Source organism: Nuphar pumila, chromosome 13 (assembly GCF_984573655.1).
Source record: "Nuphar pumila chromosome 13, dmNupPumi1.hap1.1, whole genome shotgun sequence".
In the NCBI taxonomy this organism is placed as follows: Eukaryota; Viridiplantae; Streptophyta; class Magnoliopsida; order Nymphaeales; family Nymphaeaceae; genus Nuphar; species Nuphar pumila.
Window position 1 is genome coordinate 49,131,037 of NC_143261.1, and position 20,230 is coordinate 49,151,266.

Sequence of the window (20,230 nt, forward strand, 5' to 3'; positions counted from 1 at the left end):
AAAAAATCAATGATAGGAGACTTGTCCAAAACTGATTTCGACCAACTTGGATCCAGTCTAACTACAAACTGTAGCTGATATAGATTTTTTTTTTTGATAGGCAAGCTGGGGTTAGGCAAACCCTTACCATATATCTCTTAATCCCCATGTGTCGGAGGGATTCGAACCTGGGAAGATTTAGGTGTTAGTAATACAAACGGGATTCGAACCTGGGAAGATTTAGGTGCAAGCATTAGTAATACAAACGGCTGCACTCGAGTCTGGGATGTAGGTTTTGTTTCCATAGATCCAGGCCATATGTCATATGTGCATGAAAGTAGGGCTGGGAGCGATCCGAGCTATGAGCCAACCCGTTTACATAAATGAGCTGAGCACAAACATGGCAGGCTATGGACTCATTTTACATATTATGTATTTTATACATATATTTTATATATTATCAAGCTTAAAAAAATACTTAAAAAACAATTCTTTTAGAAAACAAACCAACTTATGATCAGCTCATAAAGCTCAACTTGTAACGAGCTCATGTTCTGCTTGGCTCATGACGAGCTCAGCAGTTGAGCCCGAACAGCCCAAGCTGGGCTTGTTTACCAGCCCTACATGAAAGTATGCAGAGTTCCAAGCCCACCGCCCCTCTAAATCAGCTGTCCAGGCCTGAATGAAGCAGATTTTTTTCCAAGCTTAAGGGTGCCGATGGATTAAATCAGACATGGAACAGAGACGATAACCTGGGGTTTGAACCTACCATACTGAGTCGTGACTGCCAAAAAAAAGAGTATAGATACTGGATAAGGTGGGATTGTGGAGAAACACAGTGTGTATAACACGTTGGTGAAGAGATATCGTCACATACCTATCCCTGTCATGGCGTTTATGCGAGAGACAAGCGATCTCTTCAGCCGAACTGCTCATGTCGATGAGTACAGGCCTTCAAGCCGTGGGTGAGCAGGGACCGATCTCTGTAAGCCTTCAATTTCACACACAACCACTGCCCATCATGTGGTATATATGTAGGTATCCAAAGGATACTTTCGAAGGGTCACCATGTATCATACCAAAAGGTATTATGTATGAGAAGAGGCACTTCCGAAGGGTCACCATGCATCATACCAAAAGGTATGATGTATGGGAAGAGGCACTTACGAAGGGGCACCTTGTTTCCCAACATTCTCCCACTTGACTCGAGTATGTGAAAGTTCATGTGGATAGGTCTTAAGTCTACTTTATCAGTCCAAATTTTGTTGTTATGCTAAACTCTTAAATTTTATGAGCAAACTTGATGCATAACCAACAAAAGAAAGAAAGAGAGAATCATATCTTTATTACCAAAAATGTGATCACATAAAAGTCAGTGTACATGATTGCAGGATTTCAAACAAGTTTATCCTCTTAACATGTTCGGCATATAATTTCGGGGTCAAACCCTTAGTAAGAGGACCATCTATCATTTCCTTAGTCCCAATGTTATCAATATACACCAAAAGATTCTTTGTCCTCTCCTTTACAACAAAATACTTCAACTCTATATGCTTACAACCCAAAGCTACTCTGCAAGTTCCAACGGCCTTAACATGTAAGTGCATCTTATTTCCTGAGAAGATGCTCCTTTCATGATCTGTTGGATTTCTTCTATTCAGGAAGACCTGCAAGGTATTGGCAATATATACAGTGGCACCCGAATCAATCCACCAGCTATTAGTTGAAATGTTGATTAAATTACATTCATGAGAGACAAATGACAAATTACCTTTCTTTGCCAGCCATTTCTTGTGCCTCATGCAATCTGCCTTTAAATGTCCCTTCTTCTTGCAAAAGAAGCATTTAATAGAAGATTCTTCATGGGACTTGGGGACTGACCCATTGGACACAGACGCATCTGAGTTCCTCTTTGCCTTTTTCTTAAAGGCATTCTTCTTTGGTCTAGGCCTTTTGTGACCTTTATGAGAAGATACATGAGCACTATATATCTTCTCTCCTTTCAGTCTCTCTTCTTCCTCAACACACTTGGATATCAAGTCATTGAATGTCCATTCATCATTATGAGTGTTGTAGGAGATCTTGAAAGGTCCATATTCACTAGGCAGATAAGTCATTATTAAGTGGACCAGAAAGGAATCAGATATGCTGACTTTCATGTCATTCAATTGAGTTGTCATATTTCTCATTTCTAGAATGTGTTGTCGGATGTTCCCCCCACCGGTATATTCATAGATATTAACTTTGTCATCAAGGTGCTAGCCCTTGCTTTATGTGAACTGACAAACTGCGTCTCTATAGCTTCCAGAAATTCTTTTACTGTTCTGCATGTGGGTATGGCGCTCCTGATATTCTTAGCCACACGAGACTGCAAAAGCAGTAGGCTAAGTCTATTTGAGCGCTCCCACTTATCAAAATCAATTTTTTGTTCAGTTGTACTATTGTCAGTTAAAGGTGTAGGCTCAGGCTTGCGCAGGGCTAAATCTAGATCCATATAACCTAATGTGAATTGTATAGTTTCCTTCCAATCATTAAAATTCAAGCCATCTAGAAAAGGAATATGACTTGGACCATCAGAAACTACAGAATTGGACACTGTAATGACAAAAAGAATATTAATAAATATTCAAACGCATTCAAGATTTGAAAAGGTAAATGCAATAATAAGACCTCTTTATCATTTACACTTTTCTAGGCAAGTGTTAGGGGTCATTATGGTCCCACTTTTGTGAGTACCCATAACACGCAAATGCACTTTGCCTCCCACTATTTGATAAAACTGAAAAAGACATGTAGCCAGAGATAAGTCGACATGGCACCTTTGGGTGCTACATGTTTCATGTACTGGGATACATTCTTTTCATTTTATCCTGCTAGACTCTAAACATGACATCACTGTCTTTGGGCAGTCCATCATTTCATCAAGTTTAACACAATTCTAATATTGACTCATCCCATTATTGGTACAAAATAACTTAATTAAGCATACATTTGATCACTTTGGTGATTACAAATGCATTTTAATCACAATTCAAATATCATTCTTTATGTCAATATTGTCCATATGATGCACAAAAATACATATTTCTAAGACATTAATGAAAACATCATACATCATAACATAATGTGAAAAATAAACTAAGTGTTATACATATAAAGTGCTTAAAACTTCTTAATTGATTCTAAACTGAATGAATCAATCACAACGATACTCCAAAATGATCCAAGAGAGCCCCAAAAACATTGAACCGACACCATAACCATTCAAACTGATCATTTTATACATAAAATATTCAAAAGAATGAAGAAACGGTGAAAATGGCTTCTAAACTGGTCATAAAGCAGTGAAACGGTCCAGAAAACCCCCAAATCTGTTTGAAAAAGCTTTGAACCGATAAAAAAAATACTGAAATGGACTAGAACAGTCAAAACCGGCCCTCAAATGTTGAGAAACTCTGTTTTGATGTCACATAATATGATACACTGTCGTATTTGATTTTATATGATATGATAATATGTCCTCTTGAAAAATGTTATATTATGACTGAATATGTTTTGTCATAAATCTAACGAGTATTTGATGCAAGGATATCTCACCCAAAAAGGATGGAGACTTCTTGTTCAAGTACAACTAGTGCAATCATACTCCTTGAAGAAAAAGTTTGATGAGTCATGCATTCCTAAAGATCGACTGAAGAGATCGGTTACCTCAAGATGAAGACTTTTTTCTTCTTTAGAGTCATATGTAACAGAACCTTCAGGAACATGCATATTGCATATTACATACTCATTCATAAAAACTATATCATAAAAGTATATGATAGTTTCAAAAAGCTCCTTTTTGAAAACTAATAATTGTACCTTCTTACAACCCTTTATGAAAAAAGGTATTTTGACATGATTTCAAAATGTAATAATTGTACCTTACATCATATACAAGACAACATGAAAAGAAATGTAGGAAAAAGACAAAACATGAAATCGGCTACATAAAGAAAAACAAATATAATATGTTTTGAAAAGACTCTAGTTACCTTCTTTAAAGAAATGATTTTAAATATAGGAAAAAAGATAAAACATGAAATCGGCTACATAACAAATATAATATGTTTTGAAAAGACCCTAGTTACCATCTTTAAAGAAATGTTTTCAAATATGGGTAAAAGACAAAACATGAAAATCGGCTACATAAAGAAAACAAATATAATAAAGTTTTTGAAAAGACTCTAGTTACCTTTTTACAAACCATAGAATGTCGACTTACTTGAAGTCATCATTCTCTTTGTATAGCATTAAATACCTCATGTAAGAAATCCTTGTTAAATATCCTCCTCAAGAATGTCGACTTTCTTGTAGTCCTCATTCTCTCTGAAGACTTTGAAAACCACAACATAAAGAAAACACTTGACATGACTATGTACAAATAAATATCTCAAAGCACTCATTGTACTTACACTCATTTAAAGTAAAGAAGTACTTATGTACCTCAAATCATTAATTAGAATAAAGACAAAACCAATATCAAACGTTCAATGTACTATTGTAAGAAATAGACTTTTTACATAAAATATGTATTACCTAAAATATTACAACGACTAGTGTACCCTATATTTTACTTTTATGGAAAAAGACTTTCGAATTTCTCTAAAGATGTTTTTGAAATGACATATCATTTCACATCTCAAGAAAGCTACGATTTCAAAATGTAACGACTACTTTTTTAAAAGCTATATAAACACACTCAAATAAACTATTCAACATGGAATGGAATGGACATGTGAGCTTACAACAAGAAAAATTCTTATTCATTATTTGAAAAGAGAGCCTTGAAAAAGAAAGAGAAAAAGAAAAAAAGAGAAAAAAAGTCAAGTGTAGCTCTTTGACAAAGAGTATCCTCTGAGTGACAAACAGAATATTCTGAGAATCCTTCATTCGTGTATTCATATCATTCTGAAGGTTCTATAGGAAGTATTGTAACTTTTTGTTATTCACTGTATTCTTTCTTTATTGAAAGAAGTAGACCTCTGTGAAAGAGGGTGTGCCCTTCTCTGTTGAGAGAAGAAGACCTCTGTGTAAGAGGGTGTTGTTCTTCTCTGTTGAGAGAAGAAGACCTCTGTGGAAGAGGGTGTGCCCCTTCTCTGTTGAGAGAAGAAGACCTCTGAGGAAGAGGGTGTTGTACTATTTATCCGACTCGGATGTTATAGTGGAAAGCTCAAGTGGTTTGCTTGGGGACTGGATGTAGGTCTGGGTATTGACCGAACCAGTATAAATTCTGTGTTTTATGTGTTGTGCCTTATTACCTGATTATTTTATTTTATCGATCTTTATCGTATTTCACTATTCACCCCCCCTCTAGTGGAATTTCATTTGGTATCAGAGCAGGTTTGCTGGTTTTGACATAACAAGTCTTCCAGCACAAATGGCATCTACCTCTTATGCTCGTGATATTGAAGGTCAACACGCATCTCGTCCTCCTTTCTTCAACGGCTCCAACTATGGATACTAGAAGTGCAGAATGGCTATATTTCTCAAGTCCATAGATTTTGCTGTATGGAAATTTGTTGAGCATCCATACACATCTCCATCCGCAGACTATAACTTATGGTCTGATGAAGAAAAGAAAATGGCAAACCTAAATGCAAAGGCTATGAATGTCTTATATTGTGTCATTTATCAGAACGAATTCAATAGAATATCTATATGTGAATCTGCATATGATATTTGGCATTCTTTGGAGGTTATTCATGAAGGAACCAACAAAGTGAAAGAAGCCAAAATCTCATCTCTTGTCAGAAAATATGAGTTGTTCAAAATAAACAAAGATGAACCCATCACATAGATGTTTACCAGATTTACCAACATCACCAACGATCTGAAATCTCTGGGTGTAACATATTCCCAGACAGAAAAGGTGAAGAAAATCTTGAGATCTCTCACAACTGATTGGGAGAAAAAGACTACAGCTATTGAAGAAGCTCAAGATTTATCTAAGCTTACTCTGGACGACTTAATAGGCAATCTTATGGCCTATGAAGTCCACATGAAAGAAAGAAGGGAAGAAGAACAACCATCAAAGAAAACTCTAGCTTTCCCAGCTCTATCTGAGAATGAAGACTCAGATAAAGAATCCGAAATTGCGCTACTAACCAAAAAATTACAGCGCTTCATGAGAAGGAACCGGCTTCCAAACAAGCACAAGGAAAGAAAAGATCCTAAGAAAGATCCCATGTGCTATCAGTGTAATAAGCCAGGTCACTTGAGGCGTGACTGTCCCCTTCTCAAAAGAAAGTCCAAAACCGAAGAACCAAAGAAGAGGTTCTTCAAGAAAAAGGCTCTGCATGCTCAATGGGATGACTCAGAACCATCCACCAGTGAAGAGTCAAGTGATGATGAAGTCGAAACTGCAAACATGTGCTTCATGGCAAACGAAAGCTCTGTAAGTGAAATTTCTGATTTTTCCTTTGAAGAACTTCTAGATGCTTTTCAAGAACTATTTGAAGAATCTAGAAAATTAAGCTTCAAAAATAAAACTTTAAAATCTGAAAATTTAGAGCTTTCCCAGAAAAATGAAAAACTCAGCAGTGAAAACTCTGAGTTGAAAAAGAAAAATCTCCTTATTACTTCTGAAATCTTATCTACTAGCTTCAAGACTAAAAATCTGCAAGTAGAAATTTCAGAATTAAAAAGTAAAACTGAAAACCTTATGAAAACGGTTTTCAAGTTTACTAAAGGAAAAGAGAACTTGGATAAACTCTTATCTTCTCAAAAAGTCTCTTTCTACAAGAATGGTATTGGCTACTCTCATTTTAACAGGCCTTCTTATATGAATCAAAAGACCACTTTTGTGAAAAGTTCGTCTGAACCAAATAAGGAGTATTATAATGTTAATTTTTTTAACTCCTCTAAGGTTGTAGACAAACCCAAATCCAAATGGATATGGGTACCAAGGTCTAACAAAAAGGGACCCGATTGGGTACCAAAAAAAAATTTTACTTAATGATTTGCAGGCTCCAAACAAGAAGAACAGATGGATTCTAGACAGTGGATGTTCAAAACACATGACTGGACATTCAGACCTCTTTGTTGTTCTTCATAAAAAAGAAGAAGGAACCGTCACCTTTGGTGATAACAACAAAGGTTTGATAATAGGTATTGGTAATATTGGAAATATAGATAAACCTCTTATCAAAGACATTCTCCTGGTTAAAGGCTTAAAACATAACCTTCTAAGTATTAGTCAAATGTGTGATACAGGTTATAAAATTAGCTTTAATCATAATGCTTGTCTTATAGCAGACACCAACGAAAATATTATCTTAAAAGGTATAAGAAAAAATAATATATATGAACTATACCTAGAAAACATCACAGAACATTGCCTCATAGCTAATAATGACTCTCAACATCTATGGCACATGAGAATGGGTCATGTCAATTCTAAATACATGTCTAAATTAGCTAAAGATAAGTTAGTACGTGGGTTACCCAAAATATCTTTTAAAAAGGATTGTTTTTGTGATGCGTGTCAATTAGGAAAACTGTCAAAATCTTCTTTCAAATCAAAAAATATCATTTCAAGCAAAAGACCTTTAGAGCTTCTCCACCTGGATCTTTTTGGTCCTTCTAGGATAGCTAGTCATAATCACAATAAATACGTTTTTGTCATTGTAGATGACTACTCAAGATTTACTTGGGTAATATTTTTGAAAAACAAAAGTGATACGTTTTGCCAATTTGAAATTTTATGTAAAAAATTACAAAATGAAAAATCTTGTTATATTGTTAAAATCCGTAGTGACCATGGAGGAGAATTTGAAAATGAATTTTTTGAAAATTTTTGTAACTTGCATGGTATTTCTCATAACTTTGCCTTTCTTAGAGCTGCACCTCAAAATGGTGTAGTAGAAAGAAAGAATAGAACCCTTCAGGAATCTGCTAGAACTATGCTCCAACACAATAATCTTGCTAAATCTTTTTGGGCAGAAGTTGTTAATATTGCATGCTACATAACAAATAGAGTTCTCATTAGACCCTTATTAAATAAAACTCCCTATGAACTATTCTATGACAGAACTCCAAGAATAGACTATTTCAAAGTCTTTGGTTGTAAATGCTTTATCCTAAACACAAAAGATAGCCTAGATAAATTTGATGCTAAATCTATTGAAGGCATATTTTTAGGATATTCAAGTCATAGTAAAGCATACAGGGTTTTCAATAAGTGTTTTATGTCTATTGAAGAATCTATGCATGTTAGTTTCTGTGAATCTATTGATCAATCTGTTCATAAGCAAACTAACGATAATGATGTTGAAAGTACAGATTTATTTTTAGATAACACAGCTAAGTCTAATGAAGATGATCATCAAAGAACATTTGTCGATATCAAAAATCATCCTCAAAAGCAGATTTTGGGAGGACTGACAAAGGGGGTTCAGACTAGAGCTCAGCTAGAACGGATTGCAAATATGACATTCATTTCTCAACTTGAACCAAAGAAGATTGATGAAGCCATCATCGATGAGTTTTGGATGCTAGCCATGACTGAAGAACTGAATCAATTCCAAAGGAATGAAGTTTGGGATCTTGTACCAAGACCAAAGGATCATCCAATCATTGGGACAAGATGGATCTTCAGAAACAAGCTAGATGAAACAGGTAATGTTATAAGAAACAAGGCAAGACTAGTAGCTCAAGGATACAACCAGGAGGAAGGTATTGATTTTGATGAAACATTTGCTCTTGTTGCTAGACTTGAATCTATTAGAATGTTTTTAGCATATGCAAGCTATATGGATTTCAAATTATATCAAATGGATGTTAAAAGTGCTTTTCTAAATGGTTTTATAAATGAAGAAGTTTATGTAAAACAACCTCCAGGATTTGAAAATGAACAATATCCAGATCATGTTTTCAAACTCAAATGTGCTTTGTATGGTTTAAAACAAGCACCTCGTGCTTGGTATGATAGACTCAAAACCTTTTTGTTAAAAACTGGTTTTTCTGTAGGCAAAGCAAACTCTACATTATTTGTAAAAATAGTGAATAATCATACCCTAATTGTTCAAATATATGTAGACGATATCATCTTTGGATCTTCTAACAGCACTCTTTGTGAAGAATTTTCTAAGTCCATGCACAAAGAATTTGAAATGAGTATGATGGGAGAACTCACCTACTTTCTTGGACTGCATATTAAGCAAACCAAGGATGGAGTTTTCATCAATCAATCTAAGTATGCTCGTGAACTTCTGAAGAGGTTCAACATGAACTCAACTGCTTCAAAAACTACTCCTATGAGCACTACTACTATTTTGGACAAAGATGAAGATGGTAAGTCTGTTGATACAAAGGTATACCGAGGTATGATAGGATCACTTCTCTATTTAACTGCTAGCCATCCAGATATTATGTTCAGTGTTTGCTTGTGTGCTAGATTTCAGTCAAATCCAAAAGAATCGCATCTTAAGGCTGTAAAAAGAATAATGAGATATTTAAAAGACACAGTTGATTTTGGATTATTCTATTCAAAAGCCTCTACATTTGATTTAATCTCATACAACGATACTGACTTTGCTGGAAGTAAATCTGACAGAAAAAACACAAGTGGAACATGTCATATGCTAGGGCACTCACTTGTATCATGGTTCAGTAAGAAACAAAACTGTGTATCCTTATCAACTACTGAAGCCGAATACATTGCTGCTAGCCTAGCCTATACACAAGTTATCTGGATGAAACAAACCTGAAAAGATTTTGGTTTAAATTTTGAAAATACAACTATTTTCTGTGATAATACTAGTGCTATAAACTTATCTAAGAATCCTATTTTACACTCACGAACTAAGTACATTCAAATAAGACACCACTTCTTAAGAGAACAAGTCTTAAACAATATAATTAAACAGGAATTCATACCCACTAATCAACAGTTAGCAGACATTTTCACTAAACCATTGAAACATGAAGACTTTACACAAATTAGAAGATAACTAGGAATATGCAAACTAAGTGACTTATAAATTAATCACACTTATTATAATATTTCTTATAAGTTTTGTTAAAAACTTATTTTAAAAGTTTTTTCTTCTTATCGATTTTTTAGTCAAACTAGATTTCCATATTCACGTACACTTTAAAAACTCTTATAAGACACATTCTTTATGTCTTTCAACTTGTCATCTTTTCAAGTACACATCCATTATAACTTCTTGTCCTATCTCCTTTCACTCATATCCATAAAAACTAATTATATTAAAAGCTATCATAACATTGTTCACATCACTCATCTCATAACTCCTTTATTATTTTTGTCCTTTTGTGAAAACTTCTCATACGATAAATTGATTCACCTTCAACATGAAAACATATTAGTTTATGAGAACTCTTGCTTTTCGAATTATTAGTTAAAATCAAATGTTTATTTTGGTTCCTTTACCTTTCTCTAAAAGATCTAGTTGCTATGTTCTCACGTAAATTTTTACTATATCATTTAATATATCATAGATTACGTACACTCTATTATATCTCACGTAAAATTTTACTATATCATCTGTTATATCATAGCCTAAAGAACTATCTATTATCATCTCTTCATGCTTTACATCTCTTACAAAAAGTATTTGTACTCCACCCATTAGTACGTTTTGTATCACCTTGTTTTTTATCTCTCTCTCTCTATATATATATATATATATATATATTATACGAAGCTCTTTTTCATCTGAGACCATCACTCTCTCATTTATATCTCTCTCCAATAGAGACTCATTAAAATCTTGTCTTTTATTTTTATTCTCTTGAGTACCTTTAGTACTTTCTCTCTCTTATAAAAATTGAGTCTCCATTCTTGTCAAACCGTGTTTGTGACTCCTTTACTAGTTTAAAACTTAACTTTATTCTCTTCCTCAAATCGAGTTTCTTTAAAAATATGTTTATCAAATAAACAATAATTCATGTCAATCATAACTTTATGTCTTTTATCAATCATGATTTTTTATTACTTCTTATCCTACTCGAAAATCCATATATGTCATCTCACTTTTCTCTATGACTACTCTCACTCCTTCCACACATATCCATAAAAATATTTCTTATATAAGCTATTATTACTCTTCATTCATAAATATCTTTTTGTCTCATCACTATTCATAGTCAAAGTGTGTCCCTCTCATCTTTACGTATACTCATAGAAATCACAAATGTGAAGACACATTAATCATGACACATTTTTTAAGACATTCTTTTCTTTTCAAAATGTCATATCTTTCAAACCACATATTCGTATCACCCTTCTTTATGTCTATTCATTCTTTTTCCACACATATCAAAATATATACTTATTAAATAACAAATTATTGCCTCTCACTCACTCATCTTTGTTTGTCTTATTCCAAAATCACTCTTCACGAATTTGGAATGCTTCCACATCAAGTAATATCATGTAGAAAAAGTTGTTTGTTTTATTAGGCCATTATTTTTTTCACCCTCTTCAACATGTCACTCCATACTCCATTCATATCATTTCTCACTACTCGATACACTCTCCCATAGTATATTTGTTCAAATCTATGTCCTTCTTAACTTACATACCAATATGATACACTATCTTCCACCATTGATTTGATTTGTCATTCACAAGCCCCTTAACTTACAACTCACGAATTTCCTTATTCAAACTACAATCCAAAAATCATTCACTTCCATTGTCATTCAATTATTGTCACAATTATTTTCTCTCTTCTATTTAATCGTTTGGTTCATTCCTCACCAATACCACTCGTAGCTCACTATCTTCATACATACCATTCCAATTTCCTTATTTTCTCTCAACTTCCTTTTGCAATGACTTTCTCTTCAACCTCTGCAATCACTGCTGCAGATCTTAGGTATCCAAGTCTTTTTCATGACTAAAACTTACTTTGTTCTCGACCCATTCATGAAGGAAAATTAGTTCACTATGAAGACTTCATGCTATTTGACCTAGACAACTATCTCCCCGAACTCAAACATCTACTAGGATCTTCATCCCAAGCTGCCTATTATCCTGAACTAGTTCGACTATTCTATACAAACTTTTCTACTGATCATAAACAAACTACAATCACCAGTAAAGTTCGAGAAAAGCTGATGTTTTTCGATGCTTCCGACCTAGGTAGAATTCTAAACCTACCTTCTACCGGCACAGACCTCAACAACATAGTACCAATCGAACGATCGGTACTTCAAAAAATTCTTCTCTGCACCAACTGCTACCAACTTCCCTGGCACATGAGGAATCTCCAACCTCATGCTCAATTGGTTGCCCAGATTCTTCTCCACAACATCTATCCCAAGCTTCCCCGCAAGGGATTAGTTTCACGAAAAATCTCTCTCCTTATCTACGCAATTTTTTCTTCTACTCCGATAAACTGGTCCTCCATTCTTTTCGACCTTTTTATTTGTTATCAAAAATTCAAGCCTCTTCTTTTCGGGTGTTTTATAACTCCCATTCTAAAATACTTCAAAGTACCCCTTCATAACGAAGTTATCCTCCATCCCTTTCAGGTCCTCGATGCTACCACCTTCAATCTAAGGTCCCTGCACATGCCCGGCTCTGATGAAGACGATCCAACATCCAACTTTGATTACTTCTTTGCAATGATGGATGTCCAACGCTCTCACGATCGTATCCTTCGCAATCAAGCCTTGTTGCAGCAGACTCGTCAAGCTCAACAGCAGGATCTAAACGCCCCTACACATCAACCTACTCCACCTTCGGAATAAACTTATTTTTTTACTGTAATATTTATTATTGGTCTGTAATAACTCTCTTACTCTGATCCCTTCTTTTTTGTCTATGACAAAGGGGGAGAAAACCTGTCTCCATTATTAGAGAAATACTCTCTTTAAACATTTTTCAATATTTTATCATATTATTATTTCTATGCATAATGTCTTTTTGATAGGGGGAGCATATTTTGTCATCATCAAAAAGGGGGAGAGTGTTGAGAAACTCTGTTTTGATGTCACATAATATGATACACTGTCGTATTTGATTTTATATGATATGATAATATGTCCTCTTGAAAAATGTTATATTATGACTGAATATGTTTTGTCATAAATCTAACGAGTATTTGATGCAAGGATATCTCACCCAAAAAGGATGGAGACTTCCTGTTCAAGTACAACTAGTGCAATCATACTCCTTGAAGAAAAAGTTTGATGAGCCATGCATTCCTAAAGATCGACTGAAGAGATCGGCTACCTCAAGATGAAGACTTTTTTCTTCTTTAGAGTCATATGTAACAGAACCTTCAGGAACATGCATATTGCATATTACATACTCATTCATAAAAACTATATCATAAAAGTATACGATAGTTTCAAAAAGCTCCTTTTTGAAAACTAATAATTGTACCTTCTTACAACCCTTTATGAAAAAAGCATTTTGACATGATTTCAAAATGTAATAATTGTACCTTACATCATATACAAGACAACATGAAAAGAAATGTAGGAAAAAGACAAAACATGAAATCGGCTACATAAAGAAAAACAAATATAATATGTTTTGAAAAGACTCTAGTTACCTTCTTTAAAGAAATGATTTTAAATATAGGAAAAAAGACAAAACATGAAATCGGCTACATAACAAATATAATATGTTTTGAAAAGACCCTAGTTACCATCTTTAAAGAAATGTTTTCAAATATGGGTAAAAGACAAAACATGAAAATCGGCTACACAAAGAAAACAAATATAATAAAGTTTTTGAAAAGACTCTAGTTACCTTTTTACAAACCATAGAATGTCGACTTACTTGAAGTCATCATTCTCTTTGTATAGCATTAAATACCTCATGTAAGAAATCCTTGTTAAATATCCTCCTCAAGAATGTCGACTTTCTTGTAGTCCTCATTCTCTCTGAAGACTTTGAAAACCACAACATAAAGAAAACACTTGACATGACTATGTACAAATAAATATCTCAAAGCACTCATTGTACTTACACTCGTTTAAAGTAAAGAAGTACTTATGTACCTCAAATCATTAATTAGAATAAAGACAAAACCAATATCAAACGTTCAATGTACTATTGTAAGAAATAGACTTTTTACATAAAATATGTATTACCTAAAATATTACAACGACTAGTGTACCCTATATTTTACTTTTATGGAAAAAGACTTTTTCGAATTTCTCTAAAGATGTTTTTGAAATGACATATCATTTCACATCTCAAGAAAGCTACGATTTCAAAATGTAACGACTACTTTTTTAAAAGCTATATAAACACACTCAAATAAATTATTCAACATGGAATGGAATGGACATGTGAGCTTACAACGAGAAAAATTCTTATTCATTATTTGAAAAGAGAGCCTTGAAAAAGAAAGAGAAAAAGAAAAAGAAAAGAGAAAAAAAGTCAAGTGTAGCTCTTTGACAAAGAGTATCCTCTGAGTGACAAACAGAACATTCTGAGAATCCTTCATTCGTGCATTCATATCATTCTGAAGGTTCTATAGGAAGTATTATAACTTTCTGTTATTCACTATATTCCTTCTTTGTTGAAAGAAGTAGACCTCTGTGAAAGAGGGTGTGCCCTTCTCTGTTGAGAGAAGAAGACCTCTGTGTAAGAGGGTGTTGTCCTTCTCTGTTGAGAGAAGAAGACCTCTGTGGAAGAGGGTGTGCCCCTTCTCTGTTGAGAGAAGAAGACCTCTGAGGAAGAGGGTGTTGTACTATTTATCCGGTGACTCGGATGTTATAGTGGAAAGCTCAAGTGGTTTGCTTGGATACTAGATGTAGGTCTGGGTATTGACCGAACCAGTATAAATTCTGTGTTTTATATGTTGTGCCTTATTGCCTGATTATTTTATTTTATCGATCTTTATCGTATTTCACTATTCACCCCCCCTCTAGTGGAATTTCATCAAACGCCTAGAGCCGGTTCGGTTATGCCTAGAACAGGTCCTAGAAAACAAGGAACCGGTCTGAAACTGATAGAACCGGTTCTGGAACCGATTTGTCCAGTTCCTGACAGATTTGTTCTGGAACGGGCTTTTCCAGTTCCAAACAGATCGGTTCTGGAACCGATTTGTTCCCTGTTATCCGGTACGGGAACTGGATCGGGTCGGGTTCAATGAGGAACAGTATTCAGGATCCAAAATCCAAATGGATCTGGGTACCGGGTCATTAGTCTGGGTCGGATACAGTGTCAGACCCAAATCCAGAAAGCTTTATTGGATCCGATTTGCGGGTCCGGGTCTCCGAATCTGAAGGAGACCCGAACCCCGACACGGCCCAGGTCATGACCCCCCCGGATCGGGTCTGCAAACACCAGACCTGATCCAAAAAGTAAAATAAAACCCTATTGGGTTTTATTTTCATTCTTCTCGAAACCTCAGAGAGAAAAAAAAAGGGGGGGGGGGGGGGAACGGCTGGCGGTGGGCCGACCACCAACGACCGACGCCTTTGGAGGAGCACAAAGCATCGTCGTTTTTCGGCATTGAGGCTCAACCCAAAAGCAAAAAAGGGGGTAAAGGTGAGGCAACGACGAGCGGACGTCGGTCCTTCGGCGACCAGCGTCTCCGACAACAAGGAGCAGAACAACGTCGGGAAAAGGTTTTCCCGGCGTCACTCAGCCACCTTACGCCGGCAGACATCCCTCGAATGTCGCATGTCGCTGGACGACGAAAGCAACCCATTTCCCGGCGATAAACCCTCTCCCCTCTGACGCTTGAGCCCGTTGCGACCCCGGATCCGGTTGTCCCGACGGTAAGGCCCTTCCCTTCTCCTGTTTTTTTTTAGCAGTATCCTGGCGACAGATGCCGTCGACCGAGACACAAGAGAAGAGAAAAATGACATAGCCGAGTCGGGTCTCGAACCGAAACGGTACTATTCCCGAGACGAACGATTCGACCCGGTTTAATAAAATCGGGTCTCTCTACGGGTCAGGTCCAACTGGATCTGACTCAGATCCAAAAGGATCTGAGTCAGAACCGGTTCCAAAAATGGACTCAGCCCTAAGGAAAAACATTGGTTCATGTTTTCCTTCTTTTCTGTTTTAACAGAAATACAGAGAGAAGAAAAAAAAATATGGATCATAGGGAGACAAACCAAACTTATAATTGTGGCTCTGATACCACAATGTGGAGAAACACATTGTGTATAACACGTTGGTGAAGAGATATCGTCACATATTTGTCCCTGTCATGGCGTTTATGCGAGAGACGAGTGATCTCCTCAGCCGAACTGCTCCTATCGATGAGTATATGCCTTCAAGCAGTGGGTGAGCAGGGACCGATCTCTGTAAGTCTTCAATTTCACACACAGTCATTGCCCATCATGTGGTGTATATGTAGGTATCCAAAGGATACTTCCGAAGGGTCACCATGCATCATACCAAAAGGTATGATGTATGAGAAGAGGCACTTCCGAAGGGTCACCATGCATCATACCAAAATGTATGATGTATGGGAAGACGCACTTTCGAAGGGGCACCTTGTTTCCCAACAGGGATCTTTTATTATAGATGGCAATGCAATTTCCCATCTTATCCTGTTTATCTGGGTGCACCCAAACACCCCTTAGGTATAGCTACAACAAGTAAAGGGTGGTATAAGTGAAGTTAAATAAGCTCTAATTGGCCATTTTCAAGGGTTACCTAGAGTTAGGTGAATAAAAATCAACTCAAGCGACCATTTATATATTTGATACACGCAGGGGCTAAACATAAATTTGCCATCCGTAAGGCATCTACATGTAAATTTCAAGCATACTTGTTCATTTCTAGGGTTTATTCAGGCAGAGGAGTGCATGTGCCCAGGCTGGGTTCAGCACATAGAGCCCAGAGAACAACTAGGGTCGTCGGCCTCACCTCGGTCTTAATGCACTCAGTGTATCGTAATTATTTGGCTAGGCACAAATGATGACTTATAGAACATATATATAAACGAAAAATGACCATGGCTACTTTGATGCATTTTCTTAAAAACTACAAATTTTGATATTTTCCATGTCCAAAATCATAAATATCTTGATTTAAAAAAGCCTTTTTACCTTAAGTACATGTGGACTATCTTCTATATATGCCAACTTCCTCTCAATTGTGACTATTTTTTATGTCGACTTGAGAAAGTTCGCACATATTTTATGTGAATTTTCTCAAGTCTGCATATATTTTTATGCACACTTTTATTTTATGCAAACTTCAAGGAGTCTGCATATATTTTTATTCTCAAGTTTGCATATATTTTATGCAAACTTTCTCAAGTTTTAAGAACGTTGTTGAGATTGTATCTCACCACCCCTTTATCGTTTTTCAACAAATAAAGTGTTGTTGAAAAAGTATGTTTGAATATTTTCTTTGTTCTTTTCTATATTTTTTCTAAAATCTTTCATTTTTTGAGTCGAAACGTCATATGAAACACTATCTATTATTCGATTGTTTCAGTTTACATAGCATGTTTCTATTTCGGTTTTAGAACTCATAAACGAAAACCCTAAGATTTTTTGTTCGAACATGAAAGTTGTAGGATTGTGTCTCAACGTTCCAACAACTATAAAAATACAAGTTTTCAATGTTGAATCAAAGAAATACAAGAAGAAAGATTGTTCTGCAAAAAATAATCACATATTTGAGAGGAAGTTCACATATATAGAAGGAAGTCCACATGTATGAAAGGTAAAAAAAAGTCTTTTTTAAAGCAAGATATTTACGATTTTGGACATGAAGAATATTGAAATTTAGGTTTTAAGAAAATGCATCAAATTAGCCGTCCAATACAGTCATTTTATGATATATAAACCTTGTTACTCTCTGGCTCAAACAGGGTCCAGTTTGGTTGGGACCAACAAGCAAAGGATAGTGTGTCAGTTTTAGTTACTACTAACAAACCGTCCAACCACCCTTAATGGATCTAAAGTTTGATCATAGACTATCTTGGTATCACAGGTGAGCAGCACGAATTCTTGTTAAGAGTCTCTTATCAATCTTGACCATTCAAGGAGACTAATCTCTTCCATATTGTTTTCTTGGTTGAATTTCTTCCTTGCTCCTTTATTTGTCATCCACAGGTATTCATCCCTTCTTCCTTGATTGCTTTCTTTTCTTTTGGAATCTTGGTTGAAGGTAACTGAAATAATCAATGTGTTTAAAATTGAATGAGAAAGAAGCTAGTTGACAATGCCATTTGCATTTCTTTCTTGCACCTTATAGCTCTGTATGTTTCTTGGGTTGATGATATCTTTAGGATGTCCAAAGATTTTCCACTCTTGTTGCAGTTGCATGTTCTCCAAATTCAAAACAATTGAAATCATTTTTTCCAATGATGCTTTCTTCTATCTTTTTCTTAGCAGGAGCTTCTTCTAAGAAATTTCCTGGTGCTGTCTATAGGGCTTTTTCGCTACCAAATTGATCAGAAATGGGGAGCAAAAGAATCAATTTAGAGCTGGCAAAATTGAAGAGCAACCCCCTTCCGTTTTGCACTGTGGGTCTGTTCATTTCCTTTGATCTGCATGCTGTTCCCTATACAAAAAAGAAAGGATTACTCAGAAAATGCTCAAACATGATCCTAAGCACATAGCCCCACTTGGCTCTAGTCATTTGACCCTACTTGGACAAGACCATAGTTGCTGGATCCAGTGGCAGAGGGCTTGGACAGATAATGCAGGAAATGAACTCAGTAGATGAGTTATTTGGCATTTTCTTTGGGGGTTGGGATAAGAATCAAGGCCTCTTTGTTAGTTCTGAAAATGGATCATCTTTCTTTAGTACTTTGGGGAACTCTAATTTGGGTATGTTCTTGTTTGTAGGACCTTGCGATGAAGACATCCACCACTGACTGGGTAGCTACAATGTCTGGCCCGGAAAATAGTCCTTACTCAGGAGGGAAGTTTATGATCGACATTGAACTTCCAGGGGAATATCCATTCCGTGCACCGAGGGTTGGTGTTTTCTACCCTTATATTGACAAAAGTTTAAACGGCTATCATCCAGCTGTGAATTTCTCGTTGAGGTTTTCAGAAATTTCATTAATCTTCATTTCATTTGAGGAGATCTTGGTAAAAAATAAAATGAATTTTAATTTTTAAATACAAGAAACAACAAAAAACATGTGAAAAAAAGCCCTAAGATTTTGCCCATAAAAATATAAATATCATGATAGAACCATGGGATTTTCATTCAAACAATAATATCATGATGTTTTTAAAACATTTCTATATATTAAATGCTAAAAAAAAGAGGGTGGGAAGATATTGTACTTATTCGGTGATATTTGTACAAAAATGTAGCTATTTTGGTGACTGTGCCTCTTACCATTCTAGAATGCATCTAACAACTTCATCAAGTTAGAATTGACCCCGGGCTCATCAGCCTGACTATGGTCAGGTCTATGCAACAAAACCCTCCCCAGTCAACATCCAATCAAGTTAGTCTCATTTTCACTTTCTGTTTGAACCTATGTCACATGGATACAGCCAGGGACCAGGGATATGGCCATTTTTATGAAGTTTCCAATATGACCAATATACAAGGGGATACTACACGGAAGTCAAAATGGAGTATCTATGTGACCCAGGTTCTAACTCAATCAGCAGACTTGGCTCGCATTGGAGACTGGCCAGGTGAAATCTTTCATGTTGGCATAGCCAAGTCTAACCCATGAATGTGTAAATGGCAAACAGACTGCGACTCTGGCTCAGCCCTTCCCCTACTTTGGTTTCAGAAGAAACTTCCCGTGGGATCTTTAGAAGAGAAAATGAAGCATGTTGTTTATTCATTGCAGGTGGCGTTCGTCGCTAAGATATACCACCCAAACATCAATAGTTACGGCAAAATCCTCTTGCCAATCATGTATGAAGAGTGGAGTCCTTCTGTGACCATATCAAAGGTTACACTTTCTTCTTGAGCATCTTCTGTGTTCTAAATTTTCTAAATTTCATGTACAGAACTAGTGACCCCTGAGTGTTTGTGCATGTTTGCATGGACGCATATATGTAATGTCACAGAAAGAGGGAGAGATATTTCTATTACCTTTCATAGTGACATCCATTTGATGCTGCAGGTACTGAAAGGAATATACTCGTTGCTTGCTAACCCGAGTGGGGATGATCCCGTGGTATATGAGATTGGCCTCCTCTGGTGCATGGACCGTGCTAAATTTGATGAGATGGCCAGCAACTGGACAAAACAGTATGCCACAGAATAGAGGCTGCAGTGTATGTATTTCTCAAGATACATTGATGTTCTAAGAGAATAAAGATG

At 35.8% G+C, this 20,230-nt stretch overlaps 1 protein-coding gene across 1 annotated transcript; it reads left to right on the forward strand.

Moving 5' to 3' along the window:
- The first annotated feature begins 867 nt into the window (after positions 1-867).
- LOC149818311 (ubiquitin-conjugating enzyme E2 8-like) lies at positions 868-20,174 on the forward strand. Its single transcript, XM_089986195.1, has 5 exons — positions 868-944; positions 1,641-1,653; positions 18,778-18,909; positions 19,752-19,856; positions 20,031-20,174. The coding sequence occupies exons 1-5, from the start codon at positions 868-870 to the stop codon at positions 20,172-20,174; spliced, it is 471 nt and encodes a 156-aa protein (XP_089842321.1).
- The last annotated feature ends 56 nt before the right edge of the window (positions 20,175-20,230 follow it).